The sequence below is a fragment of the Thamnophis elegans genome, chromosome 11, assembly GCF_009769535.1.
Source record: "Thamnophis elegans isolate rThaEle1 chromosome 11, rThaEle1.pri, whole genome shotgun sequence".
In the NCBI taxonomy this organism is placed as follows: Eukaryota; Metazoa; Chordata; class Lepidosauria; order Squamata; family Colubridae; genus Thamnophis; species Thamnophis elegans.
The window spans coordinates 14,837,946-14,855,315 of NC_045551.1; the positions used below are offsets into that span (position 1 = coordinate 14,837,946).

At 40.9% G+C, this 17,370-nt stretch overlaps 1 protein-coding gene across 1 annotated transcript in view; it reads right to left on the reverse strand.

Moving 5' to 3' along the window:
• The window catches only part of ADCY10 (adenylate cyclase 10), a 140,051-nt gene that overhangs the window by 86,987 nt on the left and 35,694 nt on the right, over positions 1-17,370 (reverse strand). Inside the window, exons 8-12 of the mRNA XM_032226823.1 lie at positions 10,271-10,462; positions 7,570-7,691; positions 4,992-5,068; positions 1,944-2,133; positions 959-1,014 (exon numbers count right to left, since the gene is read on the reverse strand). Of these exons, the coding sequence (XP_032082714.1) occupies positions 959-1,014; positions 1,944-2,133; positions 4,992-5,068; positions 7,570-7,691; positions 10,271-10,462 (637 nt within the window). The remainder of the gene's footprint in view (positions 1-958; positions 1,015-1,943; positions 2,134-4,991; positions 5,069-7,569; positions 7,692-10,270; positions 10,463-17,370) is intronic.

Genomic DNA, 17,370 nt, shown 5'->3' on the forward strand with positions numbered 1-17,370 from the left:
TAGAAAAAGACAAAGATCCAACAGAGGAATATGGCAGGCAAGTCAAAAACAGGATAGCAATTAAAGTATTGAAGTGGGCCAGAGACGATGGATAGATTTTTTTTATTGTCGTTCTGATTTACTTTTCTTTTTCTCTCTCTCTCCTTTCCTTTCTTTTCCTGAGAAAAGATCCAGAAGAAAGAAATTATACGTATAAAAAGAAGAAAAAAAGGGGGGGGACTAGGAACAGGGGATTAGTAAAATAAAATGAAATATGTTGATCATGGTAATGGTGTGCAGCTAATTAAGATGTGATTGAACTATATACTAATATTATTAATTGTGCAAATTATTAAGTAAAATGTTGATTATATACAATATTGAACTTGAAGATATATACTACTCCTAGAAAATAGATGGAAATGAAATGATAAACTTGGTTTATTTCTAAAGGGATAAAAATGACATGCTTTATGTATAAAAAAAATAATTTAAAGTTGGAAAATATGGGAAGGAAATAATACAGCTAAAATGGGAAATGAAAATATAATGTAAAATGAATTATGTATAGGTGAAATTGTTAAAGGTGGGAAACCGGACAACACTCTGTTTACAAAAGAATTTTAAATATGTAACAAAAAATAAAAAACTTTGTTTAAAAAAAGAAAATCAAATAAACAAATACATGCAACTTTGATTTCTTGGCAACCCTTTTAAATATGCCATAGTTTTGCCCACTATTCAGTGAATGTAACAGCTCTGATTTCTAAGTAGTCATCTATAGAATTGTACAGTAATAGGTATCTGGAGATATGCATGGAAGGATCATTGAAACTTCAGCACAAATATTCATTGCTATGTAGAGCTATGCAGATTAAATTGAATAGAAAAATAAGACAGACATCTCAAAAACCAATAGCAAGTTTATTCTAGCATCTCAATAATTAATTGTTAGGATAGTGTAGATCAGTTTACATACCTAGTAAAGGATACATTTCAGATCTCTCCTTGGTTAAATATGCTTTGTAAATCATTCTATTTTTAAAAAATGAGGGTGGGGAGAAGGGGAGAGAGAAGAAAATGAAACTTATGCTAACATTTCCCAAATTGCTTTGGAAGAATTACTAATAGTATATCACATTTGTCTTTTTAAGGAAAGAACCTAAATAATTTAATTCTTAATAATTATTGTATTCTAGTCCAGTTGCAGCTTCCATATTGGGCAGTCCCAACAAGGGGTGTTTAATATAGAAATGATTATGAGAAAAGATTTCCAATCCAGGAAATACTATAATTGGTGCACAAGTTGGATCTGTTCAGAAGTCCTCTTAATTATAGCCACATCTGCTTTTCAAGCAGGAGTCATAAGTCAAATTATCCATCAGCCCTGTACAATCCTGTTCAGAACCATAGATGAAATATCTTTGGAATCAAAGCCATTCCATTTCTCTGGGATTATATTCTTCCCCATCCAGACTCTCACAGCTTCCAGGCACTGAGAGAATGTCAACCACACCTCTTGCTCAGCCCAGATTTAAAATAAACAGTTAAGTACCACCTTCCTACTGATGATATCTACATATTTACAGCTAAAAAAGATGCATTATTTGCCTCGGGTGTAATATCATTGTAAACTATTTATTTTGTTTAACATACAGTATATCCAACAAGACATGAGCAAAGTTTTGTTGTGTCTGAGAGAAGAAACAGGGAAAACATAATGCCTTTGATGTAACTTGTATTCCCAGAACCGCTGAAACAGATAGAAGAAAAGATACATTTTCTTCCTGTAGATATAACAAGAGGATGAGAGAAATCATCCTCCAGCAGTAGAGGGCTTCGAAAACAAACAACCTGCTTTGCTGAAAAGGGATGTTTCCTGAGCCTATTCTGCATTCAAAGGTTTAGGCAGCCAGAGCAAACTTTTTCTTGTGCAGCTATCCACAAGACAAAATTATACTTACGCTTTTTCTGTAATACCAAGAAATTGATAGACTGTTCCAGGGTTCACAACACCTTTCATCTCAATTAATGGGAGCTCTTCAAAGAAGTAGTGGGGCAGTTTAGATTTGGAATAAGTGAGGGCATCACAGCTTACTAATCCTGGATAAAACATCATCATCCGTGCAGCAAGGTTAACTTTTCGTCCAATCACTAACATGGAAAGAAAAAGAGAGAAACTTGCAATTGTATGTACATTTCTCCTCAACCAGTATTGCAAACAAGATTAAGATTAAGATTTAGTTTATTTGTAAGCCGCCCTTCTCCGGGAGGGACTCAGGGCGGCAAACAACTCAAAAGGGGAAAAGGGGATACAAACACAATACACGTAATTAAAATACACAAGAGTCATACAGCCATACATGTCGAGAGGGGAGGGGAACTCATCAACCCCAGGCCTGCCGGCACAGCCAGGTTTTGACGGCTTTCCGGAAGGCCTGGAGAGAGGTGAGGGTCTGAATCTCCGCAGGGAGTTCATTCCAAAGGGCCGGAGCTGCTACAGAGAAGGCCCTCCCCCGGGTGGTAGCCAGATGGCATTGGCTGGTAGACGGAACCCGGAGGAGGCCGACCCTGTGCGATCTAACGGGTCTATGGGAGGTAATTGGCAGCAGGCGGTCTCTCAAGTACCCAGGTCCAATACCATGAAGGGCTTTATAAGTTACGACTAGCACTTTGAAGCGTATCCGGAGACCGATCGGTAGCCAGTGCAGCTCGCGGAGGATAGGTGTAACGTGGGTGTACCGAGGTGAACCCACAATTGCTCGCGGGGCTGCATTCTGGACAAATTGTAGTCTCCGAATACTCTTCAAAGGCTGCCCCATGAGGTCTAGGACTTAAAACAATTGACCAAAGTAACTTTATTATAGAATATACTTTTTCTAAAGCAGAAGATGGAACAGAACTTCTTTCACCATTTAGAAAGACCAATAGAAATGTCAGATTCACTGTTACAGACTCCTGGAAAGGGAAACTCCAATTCTCTATGTGATATTTCTCCCTCCCCAAAAGTCTCCCAACCTTGGGATTAAAAAAGGAAATCTATAGATTGGTGTAGCCTTCTTAGCACTAGGGCCATGATGGCAAACCTATGGCACGCACGTGAGGTGTCGGCCTGTCAGCTCCAGCGCGCATGCATGCGCTGGCCAGCTGACTTCAGTCTTCATTTTTGGCTGTTTTTCGGCCTCCAGAGGCTTCAGGGAAGCATTCGGAAGCCTTCGGAGGGCAAAAAACAACCCAATGCACAAACCTGAAATTCAGGAACGGACTTCTGGTTTGTGTGTTGGGCCATTTTTCTCCCTGTAGAGGCTTCAGGAGGCTTCCCTGAAGCCTCCAGAGAGAGAAAAATGGCCCAACATGCAAACCGGAAGTCCATTTTCACCCTCCCCAGGCTCCTAGAAATCCTCTGGAGCCTGGGGCAGGTGAAAAATGGGTCCATCATGAGCCAAAAACCGGGGGAAGGTGAGAGTCACACTCGTATGTGCGTGGGGTCATGTGCATAGAATTATGGGTGTGGTCCAGTGGTGGGTTTCAAAAATTTTTCGAACCTACTCTGTGGGTGTGGCCTCCTTTGTGGGAGTGGCTTGCCGGCCATGTTACCTGGTGGGAGTGGCTTGCCGCCCATGTGTTCTCTCTCTCTCTCTCTCTCTCTCTCTCTCTCTCTCTTTCCTTCCTTTTGTCTCTCTCTGTCCCTTTTTCCTTTTTTCCTTTCATCTCTCTCTCACTTTTTCTTTCTTTCTTTCTTTCTTTCTTTCTTCCTTTCCTTCTCTTTCTCTCTCTGTGTCACTCAGTCTGTCTGTCTGTCTGTGTGTGTGTGTGTGTGTGTGTGTGTGTGTGTGTCAGTGGTGGGTTTCAAAAAAAATTGGAACCTCTTCTGTAGGTGTGGCCTGCTTTCCAGGTCCACCTGTAGAACCTCTTCTAACCGGTTCGGTAGATTTGACGAACCGGTTCTACCGAACTGGTGCGAACTGGTAGGAACCCACCTCTGGTGTGGCCACACCTGCAAATGCCCCCCCGCCCTGTGCTCCCCACGCTCTTGACACATGATGAGAAAAAGGTTCACCATCACTGCACTGGGGTATTAAATTACCAACAAGGCCCAGAAAAGAGTCTCTTTAGGGAGAAGTCTTTGGAAGACCCAACGAATAAACAAAAAGAAAGCAATCCAAAATTGCTGACTTCTGTTTGATACCTGACTTCTATCAGAATCTTTCTTCCAAAACCAGCATTATCAGTAAGTTGGGAAGTCATCATTCTGAGCCTCAATGGTTCTTCAAATTTTGATACGCATCAGGACTCACCTTCTGGGCAATGGCATCCTGGTTACAGACTTTTCTATCCACAAGATCTAAATAGCCCCTGCTGCTTTGAGATGTTTTAGGATAACAACAATTGTTTTTTGGAGTTTGTTATAAGATGGGCCACTGTATAAATGTTTTAAACAACAGCATGACAGAATTGGAAGGGACCTTGGAGTCCAAACCCCTGCTCAAGCAGGAGACTCTACACCAGAGGTCTCCAAGCTTGGGAACTTTAAGACTTGTGGACTTCAACGCCCAGAGTTCCTCAGTTGGCTGAGGAACTCTGGGAGTTGAAGTCCACAAGTCTTAAAGTTCCCAAGCTTGGAGACCTCTGCTCTATACCATTCCAGACAGTGACTGCCAGTCTCATCTTAAAAGCCTCCAATGATGAAGTATCCACAATGTCTGAAGGCAAGCTATTCCACTAGTTAATTGTTCTCACTGTTAAGAAATTTATACTTAATTCCAGGTTGGTTCTCTCCTTGATTAGTTTCCATCCATTGTTTCTTGCCCTGCCCTTTGGTGCTTTGGAAAACATATTGATCTATTTAATAAATAGGTCAATAATATATTTTATTTTCAATATTACATATATATGTATTATATTACTTTATTACTATCTATTTCCAGTACTCTATGTACTATATTACTTTATTACTATCTATTTCCAGTACTTTGTGTGATTGCTAACATTTATATTTATTACAACTGTACCTGTATATTCATGCCTCACCCGATGACCAACCACTCCACAGAAAACTGGCCCAGCAGTGACCCCAATAGAAACAATCCTACAACACAAAATGGAACAAAAGTAACTGAATGTGTAAAGAGAGCAAAAACATCTCTCGAAAATGATATACTGCACTGGACCTCTAAGCTTCTTTAGATTTCCTGGGACAATGACTTGCCTGCAATTATCTATCCAACATGGAATCTATAAGAAATTCTGCTTAAAATCCCAGCATCTTCATTTTGTACTATCCCCAACACCGTCCCTCACTTTTTGTTCCATTCCTCAAAGTCATGCCTATAGTGCATCCATTACGCATTGAGGATGCTTAGTTATGCTTGAGCTACTTTACAATTTTCTTTGACTGTGTGTGATTTTTTAAGATTTTCTGTAATTTTACAATCCTTGGGTTGCCTCAGTAAAGATTTCTATAACCTTCCGTTTGTGCCAAGTGATGCAGTTTTAGTTACATAAGCAATGCACTTACAATCTGCACATAGAAGTATAACAAGTAGGAGAGACGGATCTGTTTTCTCATGCAGAAAATCTAATGAATTTCTTAAAACTAAATGGGTAAGATGTAACCTTAACCATCTTATCTTTCTGAAGATACCCAGACCATCTTTCTCCTTTATACTATACCAGGGGTGGGTTCCTGCCAGTTCTAACCTCTTCTATAGAAGAAGTTCCACAAATCTACAGTGCCGTTTAGAACCGGTTCCAGCTCCCTCCCCCCGCCCGTCCGCACATCATCAAGATGAAGAGTGAGAGGAGGAATTCTGGGAGTTGAAGTCCACAAGTCTTAAAGCTTTCAAGTTTGAACACCCCTGGGGTTTTTTTCCCAAAGGGTTAGGGGTGCAAGGGTCTTGTAACTTGACAGCTTTAAGACTTGCATGCTTCAAATGCCAGAGTTTCTGAGCCAACATTCTGGTTGCTAAGTAAGAGTGTTGTTAAGTGAGTTTCACCACATTTTACAAGTTGGCCACGCCCACCCACAGATGGCTGGCAAGCCACTCCCACCCGGTCACATGGCTGGCAAACCACTCCCACAAAGCAGGCCAGACCTACAGAAGAGGTTCTAAAAAAATTTGATACCCACCCCTGTACTATACCCTTAATACAGGAAGGAGGGCATATTCTTGGAAAAATGATGTTGATGATGGCAGTGGTTGAACTGTCTATTTTTTTAAAATGGGAAATTTTAGTTTTAAATAAAAAGTTGCCTTGCTTTTTGGTACATATAGACCATAACCACAACATGAACAAATCCCAACAACTTTTTTCTATGATGTCTTTATGATGTTTCTTCATCCTCAACTCATACCTGATGCAGTCAATAACTAAGTAGTCCTAGCATAGCTCCTCTAGGGTTAGTTCTTTTTAAGAAGCAACTAACCATAGCAATTTAGATGCTAGTTAAGTCTAAAAAAAACCACTGACCATTGATTGATGCAGCAAGAGGAGCGCTAATGAGTATCTGTGGCAGGATAAGGGTTCCCAATAGAACTAGCAAATTCTACTATGATATAATTTGCTGTTGTCTCAAGGAATGGTGGATAGGACTTTATCTCAGACATAAGGAAGAGCCCTATATAGGATTAAAATATTTTTAGCAAGTATGTAATGTATCTAAAAAGACAGTATCAAAGTCTTCAAAAAATAGATCAAATCTCATTTGAAGGATAAAGCAGTACAATTTTAAAATCCTCCTGTCACTTGGGGAATTTTTACACAACTTCTGGCTCAAGCCTTCAAACTGTAGTGGCCAGTTGCTTCACTGCCAACATTCTTCCTCCATGGTATTTTCAACGTGGCACTTTGTTGCAATAAGGAGGGGGGAAATATCCAGGAAGGGAGAAAGGATGAGGCAGCTGTCTATCCTACAACTCTAGAGAATACACTCCACAGTGCTATTCTTGAGTAGGCAATAAACCTGTAATTAACTGACTCAATTTCTCAAGTTAGGCCCTGCATAGTATGGATGTAGGTCACAGAACAGATCATAGAATGAAAGATTGCTTATGTGTCCCAATAATTCCCCCTAAAACTTAAACCCAAGTCTTAGCTGATACAACTCTTCATGATGTTACAAATACAGGATTAGAACTAGGATGCAAACATGACATTCCTTGATATAGAAAGCTTGAGCTTCAGCCAGTGGTGGGATTCCAAATCTTTTCCTACTGGTTTTATGAGAGAGCACTTTGTGCGTGCATGCGTGCATGCCTAGCATACACTTCGTGTGTGCGTGCAACATGCAAAGACCGCCCTTGGTGTCAGCACTGGTGAGCTGAGCTGTTTCTTAGCTCAGCTGAGGCGCAGCAATCCGCTCTGCTGCGCGAATCAGCTAAGCTAAAAAACAAGGGAATATAGGACAGGGAGCGATGGAGGCCGGAGGGCGGGGCCAACGAAATGTGGTATTTGCTGGCTCTCCAAACTAGTCCAAATTTCCACTACCAGTTCACCCGAACCAGTCCGGACCAGCTGAATACCACCTCTGGCTCGAGCACTACATGTGATTAGATATATGTTGGTGACATCCCACCCTCATTTACTTACTTTACTTTCATAAGTTCTTTGGAACAGAAAGCATGAATTTTATGGGCACTGTCAAGAGCATTCGTGCTTTCATCTGCTTGTTTATCACCAGGAAGACCAAAGAGGCAAAGAAAAGTGCAGCCCTTTTTGGGAAGGAGAAAATAGTACATCAGAGAACACTGTTTCAAAGAATAGGTAAGTACAATTCATAAAAGATATTTACTTATTTAGTGTTGCATGCTGTTTCTCAGACCAAGGTACATTATCCTATAGTAGTCTAAGTAAAATTATAATATAGCGCTGTAAATTAATTCTTTAATTATTAATTAGATTGTCATTGATTAATGGTAGCTGCTTGCAAATCCCAGGATTTCAGCTTCAAAGAACAGATAGAATTGCAGAAACATCTGGTAAAAATAAGGGTGGAGGTAACTGCTTTTATATTAACAACCAACGGTGTAAAAATGTCACTACACTAAAGAAATTTGGTGATGTGGACTTAGAGACTCAATTCATGACTTAGTGCATGAATTGAGCACACACTATTATTGTAGTGCATAGTGCATACACTATTATTCTTCCTCCCCAAGTGTTTTCTTCATTCATCCTAGTTGGGGTCTACATACCACTCCAAGCTTGCATAAATAAGGCATTGCAAACCTTAACTGACCAAATCCTGTGGGCTGAACAAAGCTATCCAAACTCCCAACTCATTGTATTAGGAGATTTTAACAGTGCTAACCTAAGCTGGGAGTTGCCAAGATAAATTCAGCATGTCAACTGCTTCACCAGAGGCAAGAATATTTTAGACCACTGCTATTCATCATACCAAGAATGGCTGTGGAACATTCTGATCACTGTATGATTCACCTTGAACCTGTTTAGAGGCAAAGACTTAAAGTCATAAAACCAGTAGCTGAAACAGTGAAGTCTTGGAGTGAAGAGGCAAAGTTAAAGCTACAGGCTGGCCTCAACTTCATACACTGGAATGTTTGTGAAATTGCCTCAACAGACTGGGATAAACTCACTGATGCTGTTTACTACCAACCAAAACCTTGTTGTTGTTAGTTGTGAAGTCATGTCCAACCCACTGTGACCCCATGGACAACATTCCACCAGGCCTTCCTGTCCTCTACCATCCTCTGGAGTCCATTTAAGCTCATGCCTACTGCTTCGGTTACTCCATCCAGCCACCTCATTCTCTCTCATGCCATTCTTCTTTTGCCCTCAATCATTCCCAGCATTAGGCTCTTCTCAAGTGAGTCCTTCCTTCTCATTAGGAGACCAAAACCTTATACATCTACAACAGTGGTTCCCAAACTTGGCAACTCAGCTGGCTAGAGAATTCTGGGACTTGAAGTCCACAAGTCTTAAAGTTGCCAAGTTTGGGAACCACTGATCTACAATAATAATAAACCTTGGTTCACCACTAAGCTCAAACATCTATGCCATGGCAAAGAGGAAGTTATGGGAAATGAGATAGAATGCTGTACAATCAGGCCAGAAATGTATTACGAGGGAAGTCAGGGCAGCAAAGAGAAGCTACTCTGAAAAGCTGAGGAATCAGCTCTCCACAAATGAACCAGTTAATGTATGGAAAAGTCTGAAAAATATCACTGACTGTAGCAGACCACCCTCCTTTGCTGAAGAGAATTGGCAACTAGCAAGTGAACTGAATGTGTTCTACTGTTTGAGGAGAGACCACTGTCAACTACCGCTACCCTCTCCATCAGCCAAGTCTCCTATACCTGACTCCATCCCTCTGGGCCCCTCCACCTCAGGTGACCACAGAAAAAATGTGCAAGGCCTATTTCACAGACAAAAAGGGAGAAAAGCACCAGAGCCAGACAGAGTAACTCCCTCTTGCTTGAAAGTCTGTGCTGATCAACTGGCCCCTATATTCACCTGCATCTTTAATAAAGATGTGTTGTGTTAGTTCTTGCTTCAAACGATTTACTATCATTCCAGTGCCCAAGAAACTCTCCATCAAGGAGTTGAATGACTACAGATTGGTTGCTCTGAAATCTGTAGTTATGAAAACCTTTGAAAGGTTAGGGTTGGCCCACCTGAAAGCCATCACAGATCTGCTGCTAGACTTTTTGAAATTTGTCTACCATGCAAAGAGATCAGCAGATGATGCTGTCAATAGCTGGCTGGGGAATTCGCTGGCTGGGGAATTCTGGGAGTTGAAGTCCAGACATCTTCAAGTTGCCAAGGTTGAGAAACATTGAACTAGACACAAAGATTTTCCCCCTGTACCATCACTCTGCTGAACATTTAATTCCCACAGCACTATCTCATTTCTCATCTCATCTTTTCTACTATCTTCTCCTTTTGGTATCTTATGATTTATAAATTGTTATTTGTAACTTATGATTAATGATTGTAACAATGATTTATGACCTATTACTTGCTGTTGGTATGTACACTGTGAGCTTAGGAAAAAAATCCTTGCATGTCACATTTGGCCATAAAGAATTCAACTCTGTTCTGTTCCATTCCACTTCCCACTCCACTCTACTCTATTTAATGCATGTATTGAAAAACATAATAAAATAAACACAGTTGAACAATAGAAACCAAGAATAGCAACTAATGAAATGAAGTATTACTATGTGCATATGCTTTCCCTATTATCAGTTAGTTGTATTGAAAATTCATTGTTTTGCTCTGTTGATACATGACATAACCTATTGATACAATACCTCTGTAGGAGACTCACTTTGTCAAACATGAAGACTTTATTAATGTTACCACTAACGGGCAATATTGTTCCAGCAATCATATCATTGGCATCTTGGATAGCCTTACACACATGGTTCGTATTGGCATTTTCTTCAAACTGCATATTCACAAAAACGACAGTAACAGGACGTAGCTCTGACAAATACTCCACCGGCTGGTTATCATCTATCTAGAAAATAGTTAAAGAGCATTAACTTTTTATAGGCACTTGAGGAGAATAAAACTATATTCCAGTATCCTATCCTAAACTGAAAGTTAGCTGTTTTCACAATATAGAAGTTTTTTAAAAATGGGTTTCAAAGTACACCCACGTTACACCTATCCTCCGCGAGCTGCACTGGTTATCGATCAGTCTCCGGATATGCTTCAAGGTGCTAGTCGTAACTTATAAAGCCCTTCATGGTATTGGATCTGGGTACTTGAGAGACCGCCTGCTGCCAATTACCTCCCACAGACCCATTAGATCGCACAGGGTTGGCCTCCTCCGGGTGCCATCTACCAGCCAATGCCACCTGGCTATTACCCGGGGGAGGGCCTTCTCTGTGGCAGCTCCGGCCCTCTGGAATGAACTCCCCACAGGGATTCGGACCCTCACCTCTCTCCAGGCCTTCCGAAAAGCCGTCAAAACCTGGCTTTGTCAGCAGGCCTGGGGGTGATGAGTTCCCTCCCCTCTCGACATGTATGGTTGTGCGACTGTTGTCTACTTTTACTATTTGTATTTTGTCTTTTATGTTCCCCCTTTTTTTCCCCTTTGAATTGTTCACCGCCCTGAGTCCTCCCGGAGAAGGGCGACATACAAATAATAAAATACAATACAATACAATACAAAGTGAACATTTTATCACCAGATTATCATAATTTTTCTTACAATTATTTTCTATACTAGTTAATGAAAAAAATAAAGTTTTAATTTTAAAGACCAAAGAAAAATATTTTATCATAAAAAGCAAAAGAGGAATCATGTAAGGTACCATTCTGTAATTTATCTATAGTTTCATATGATTCTTAGTTTTAGGTTTTAGATTAGAATACCGCTAGTCTGTAATGATACTAAAAATCTTAGCTGTACCAAACTCCTTGTGATTTTTCAGTAAAAGTTATTCTGAAGATTATTATTCAACATCCTATAAATTAATGAGAGCAACCATTTTGTTCCATGAATAATTTTTGTGTATTTAATCAACACTCAGGAATTTACTTCAGTTTGATACTACAAATTTATTTCAAATAAATGTGTATGTATATGTACTAAATATTTGTAGCAATCTCAGCTTTAATATAATCAAATATTAATGGTTCACCGACAAAACCGCAAAGCCCTTATCCGCGCTGACATAAGCATGGAGGGCAAATCCGCGCCGTCTGAAGCACTAAGGAAAAAGGCGACCCTAGCACGACGACATAACCGTCGAGGGCAAATCCGCGCCTTCCGAAGCACTCAGCACCCTAACCTTAGCCCTAACCCTAAACCTAACCCTAAACCTAACCCTAAACCTAACCCTAAACCTAACCCTAAACCTAACCCTAAACCTAACCCTAAACCTAACCCTAAACCTAACCCTAAACCTAACCCTAAACCTAACCCTAAACCAAACCCCTAAACCTAATCCTAACCCTTACCTTAATTTAAATTGGCTTTCTGCCGCCGCGCTGTTTTAAAGAGCCCTTAAACCAAAACCCTAAACCTAATCCTAACGCTTACCTTAATTTAAATCGGCTTTTTGCCGCCGCACTGTTTTAAAGAGTCCTTCTGTCGCCACGCTGTTGTCGCCGCGGTGATGACATCGCGGCTTTAGCAACGCGGTTTTATCGCCGCTATTTTGACGAGCGCGGTTTTGTCGGGCCACGATATTAATTATGCTCAAAATCCAACATAATTATATTTAATACATATTCTTCTATTGGTGTTTTACATTGCTGCTATATCTGAAGTCCTGGGGCATGGCAGACCTGGGTCACTGCCAGTTCTGCAAGCCAGGCCTGAATTCCATTACCGGTTCAGCCGAACTGGGCGGAACTGGCAGCAACCTACCTCTGCTCCCAGCCCAACCCACCTCAAAGGGTGGTTGTTGTGGCAAAACTAAGACGCAGAAATATTAAGTATGTTCACCACCTTGAGATGGATGGATGGGCAGCCTAGTAAAGTATTAAAATACTAATTCATTAAAATGTTTACTTAAATAAAATATGGTGATAAAATACAGATGCAATACACTAAAATAATAACATTCCATTGTAGAGTACTTTGTAGAGTATAATTGATGATACTTACTTAATACCTAATATAATAATAATGACTTGAACTGCTAAGTTTTTACCAGTCTTAGACTGTGAATTGAATTGAAGATTAAATAATAACAATAACAAATAAGTAATCATCATCATCATCAGGACCTAATCCTGCCTTCCTGATACCAAACGGGCAGTTGAGATGCATTCCTTCCCCCACCCCATACCTGATCCTGCCTTCCTGACACCAAACAGGCAGTGGGCTGCTGTGGCTGACCCTGGACGGCTATCGGGTGTGGTCCCTATGGTTAGGGATTACCATCTTCAGATGAATAGTGGTTTAGTCACCGTGAACCAACCAAGACACTTATCATCACCAATGATGATGAGAAATCAACAAAATTCCTCACTGGATCGGTCATCACCTGGATCAATAAGGGCCACATCAGATGCTATGGCTCCTGGACATCTGTCAAAAAATGGGCTACAGGGCTCAGTTGTTACTGCTACCGCAAAGCAACTGGAACAAAAGTACAAAACTTGGACAACCAAAGAAAATCGAGAAATCATCAAATGTTACTACCAAGCAGAACTAACAACCAGGAGATTTTTTAAAAAAAAGAATGATGCAAATGTGGAAGGAAAACATCCGAAAAGTGATGTAATTGAACAAGGATGAACAGATCAAAGACATTTCATCATCCGTAATAAAGTTTTCACAGATGCAGAATGCAACATCTAGAAATATTGGCTAATAAGAAAACAAGTAATGGTGAACAAGCTGAAGAAACTGTTCCAACACCTGAACAAACTAACCAGCCAGTGGAAGAAGCTAACATACAGGATGAAGATCTTCCTGTGCAACAACTCGAAAGTGTAGAGCTAAGTGATCTAGCAAAATTGCTGAAAGAAAAGATTGAAAACCACATCAAAAAAACCATACATTTTTTAAACTAAAAAATAAGAAGCAAAATAAGCCAATTATAACTTCACTAGATTTCATATTATCTGTTTCATTAACTCCAAAACACAGAAGGCCATTAACATCCAATGGTGTTTCCTGAGACACCAAAACCAGGTGTGCAAGTTGTATGCTGCAGAAAGGAACCATGACTCACAGGAGTGCCAAATGATGGGAATGGTTATTAGCTCAGGGCTGCCTGCCATTCATGAAGTGCATAGCAAATGAATGAAAGATCTGTTAACAGCCGTGAACAACATTTTATCTTCCATCCCATCTAGCACACTATATGAAACCAACCAACTAATGTATAGCACAGCTACCATTTTAACTACAGAACTAGGTTATAAAATGCAAAAAAAAAGAAACTGGAACACTAAAGTGGAAAATTCAACTTGAAAATAAAATTTAAAAAGTACGAGGGGATGTCAGCAATTTGAAATACTTGAAAGAGGGAAAACTAAAGAACAAAAAGCTGAAAAATAGTTTACAAAAAAAAATACAACCTGGAGGAAAAAACAATAACAAAATCATGGAAGAACTAAAACCAAGTGTAATAGCAACAGCAAAGAAAATCGAAAGATATGAAGGACAAATAAAACACTATCGTGAAAATGTCCAGTTCAGAAGAAACCAACACCTCTTATACTGGTCACTTGATGAATGTCGAGTCCAAGCTAAGCTTTGAAGTTTGGGAAAAAACTGTAGGAAAACCCAGTGGGATACCAAAAAATGCCTCCTAGATCAAAGATATTCAAGAACAAGGAATACAAAATAAAATGGAGAATACTGTAATAACAACTGGTTGCAAAACTCGTGCCACAACAAAAAAGTTTAGAGACATATTTTATTTTATTTATTTTTTTAGATGGTGGGATTATTTCCCAACCTCCTTTATCTTTTTCTCTTTCTTTGGAAGACTTTTTTGTTCTCACTGTTAGAATTTTGACTGGGATAAAGCCTGTGTCAGATCTGCAGACATATTCCTTTTGGATCTTTGGCCTGTCACACTTTCTATTATTCTACTATGCCTTTTCTATTGTGGGAAAATGGAAGGGGGGATTGTACGGAGTTAAATGTAGCCAAAATAAAATTCATTTCTAGAAAGCCAAGGTCATTCTTTATCTCTAAACCTCTGCACCTAACCAGAACTGGATGTGTGAAACTGCCAGCATGGCAGTGGAAGATTGGACCATGTGATGGACTTGTGGATGTGGGGGCAAGATCCTGAACTTTCAACTGGGTGGGGAAAACTGGGAAGCTTTCAGTTTTGGGTTTTCCCAGATGTGCCAACATGGCTCTCTTAATAAATTGGAACTTTGAGCAATACTTTGCCTTGGACTCTGATTTAATTCTGGATGCTATTTGGAACCCTGACAGCCTGATTGGTAAAGTGTTGGATTTATAAAGCATATAATTTTTGGAATTTTATTTATTTTATTTTCTTCTCTCTTTTTTTGAGATATAAATCCTTTTCTTCCTTCCTCATTAATCTTTGGTTCTCTTTTGGATTACTTTTGGGTTTGCTCCCTCTTTTTTTATATATATATTTGCCATGTAATTATTAATGGATTAAGGTGAGAGGAACCTGAAGAAGAAGATTATTGTATTTGGACTTCATTTCTTTTTTCTTTTTTGGTTGCAATATTGGGGGGGGTTTTGTTTCTCTTTCTTTTTCTTCTCCTGCTTTTTCATCTCTTTTCCTTTTCCTTTTCTGGAGAGCAGTTTTTCTTTCCTCTCCACTCTTTTTTGGGGTTTTCTTTTTAACCTTTTGACATTGTCCTCCCAATGGGCTGGATTAAATATCCGGATTACAACTATATTGGAGTATGAATCGGATGGATTATAAATTGCAAGATAACTACAAGAAAACACAAGATGAAGAAAACAACAGCACATACATCTTCAACACCTGCTTCGATTGCTAGCCCAGTGACACAGAGGACACTGAATACCATGGCATTACAAGAGAAAACCAATACTATGCAACAGGAGCTTTAAAAAGATGATAAAAGTGTTACATGAAGACTTCATAGAAAAGATAGGCAACTTGGGCGAGAGAATGGTAAAAGTGGGAGAGAAATTGAAAGATGTTAAAGGGATGATGGAAAAAATGAGCAAAAATACAAAAGGTGGAAGAAAAGGCAGAGTCAACAGAGAAAAGAGTGAAAGAGTTAGACAATAGATTAATGGCAACAGGTAGAAATCAGGAAAAACAGGAAAAAACAATTACCTCTTTAAAAATGGATAGCGCAAATTATTATCTCAGATTTCAAAATATGGAAGAGGAGAAAGGGGAAAACCTAACTGAGATAATGGCAGAGTGTTTGGCGGAAGTAATCGAAGAAATTAAAGAAGAGATATTGAGATTGATGAAATATTTAGCGTGCATACCAGATATGCAATGAGGAAGGTTGTTGAGAAGGTGGTGGCCTTCCAGCTCCAGCGGTCCTTGGAGGAAGCAAACTATCTAGACCCCTTCCAGTCAGGCTTCAGACCCGGTTACAGCACAGAAACCGCTTTGGTCGCATTGATCGATGATCTCTGGAGGGCCAGAGATGGAGGACATTCCTCCATCCTGGTTCTCCTCGACCTCTCAGCGGCTTTCGATACCATCGACCATGGTATCCTTCTGCGACGACTGCGGGAGGTGGGAGTGGGAGGCGCCGTGTTGCGGTGGTTCTCCTCCTACCTCTCGGACAGGTCGCAGTCGGTGTTAGTGGGGGGGCAGAGATCGTCCCCTAGGCCCCTAACTTATGGGGTGCCTCAGGGCTCGGTCTTATCCCCCCTACTATTCAACATCTACATGAAACCGCTGGGTGAGATCATTCGCAGGCACGGGATTAGATACCATCAATATGCGGACGATACTCAACTGTATCTGTCCGCCCCGTGCCAACTCAATGAAGCGGCAGACGTGATGAACCGCGGCCTCGAAGCTGTTATGGACTGGATGAGGGTTAACAAGCTCGTGCTCAACCCAGAAAAGACCGAGTGGCTGTTGTGTTTCCCTCCCAGAGATTCGACCAATATTCCATCACTCAGGCTGGGGGGTCAAATTCTACACCCCTCAGAGAGGGTTCGCAACTTGGGAGTCCTCCTGGACTCACAGCTATCGTTTGACCACCATTTAATGGCTGTGACCAGGGGGGCATTCGCCCAGGTTCGCCTGGTGCGCCAGTTGCGACCCTACCTGAATCGGGAGGCTCTCACAACAGTCACCCGGGCCCTTGTGACCTCTAGGCTGGAATACTGCAACGTGCTCTACATGGGGCTGCCCTTGAAGAGCATCCGGCGACTTCAGCTAGTACAGAATGCGGCCGCGCGAGTGATTGTGGGTGCACCTCGGTTCACCCGCATAACACCTATCCTCCGCGAGCTGCGCTGGCTACCTGTCGATCTCCGGATGCGCTTCAAGGTGCTATTAGTCACCCATAAAGCCCTACATGGCAGTGGATCTGGATACTTGAGAGACCGCCTTCTGCCAATTACATCCCTGCGACCAATAAGATCACATAGATTAGGCCTCCTCCGTATACCATCGGCCAGCCAGTGTCGGCTGGCAACTACAAGGAGGAGGGCCTTCTCAGTAGTAGCCCCGACCCTTTGGAACGAGCTCCCCGTAGAGATTCGCACCCTCGCCACCGTCCAGGCCTTCCGCACAGCCTTGAAGAACTGGCTCGCCCGTCAGGCCTGGGGACAAGGATAGTTCCCCTCCCGAATGATGAATGTATGTTGTTTATTATTTTATTATATGTCTTATCTTAATGTCTGTATCTCCCCTTCCCCGATTTTATGTGAGCCGCCCTGAGTCCCCTCAGGGAAAAGGGCGGCCTACAAATATTAATAAAATCTCACAAAAATCTCACAAAAATGAGACATAATTT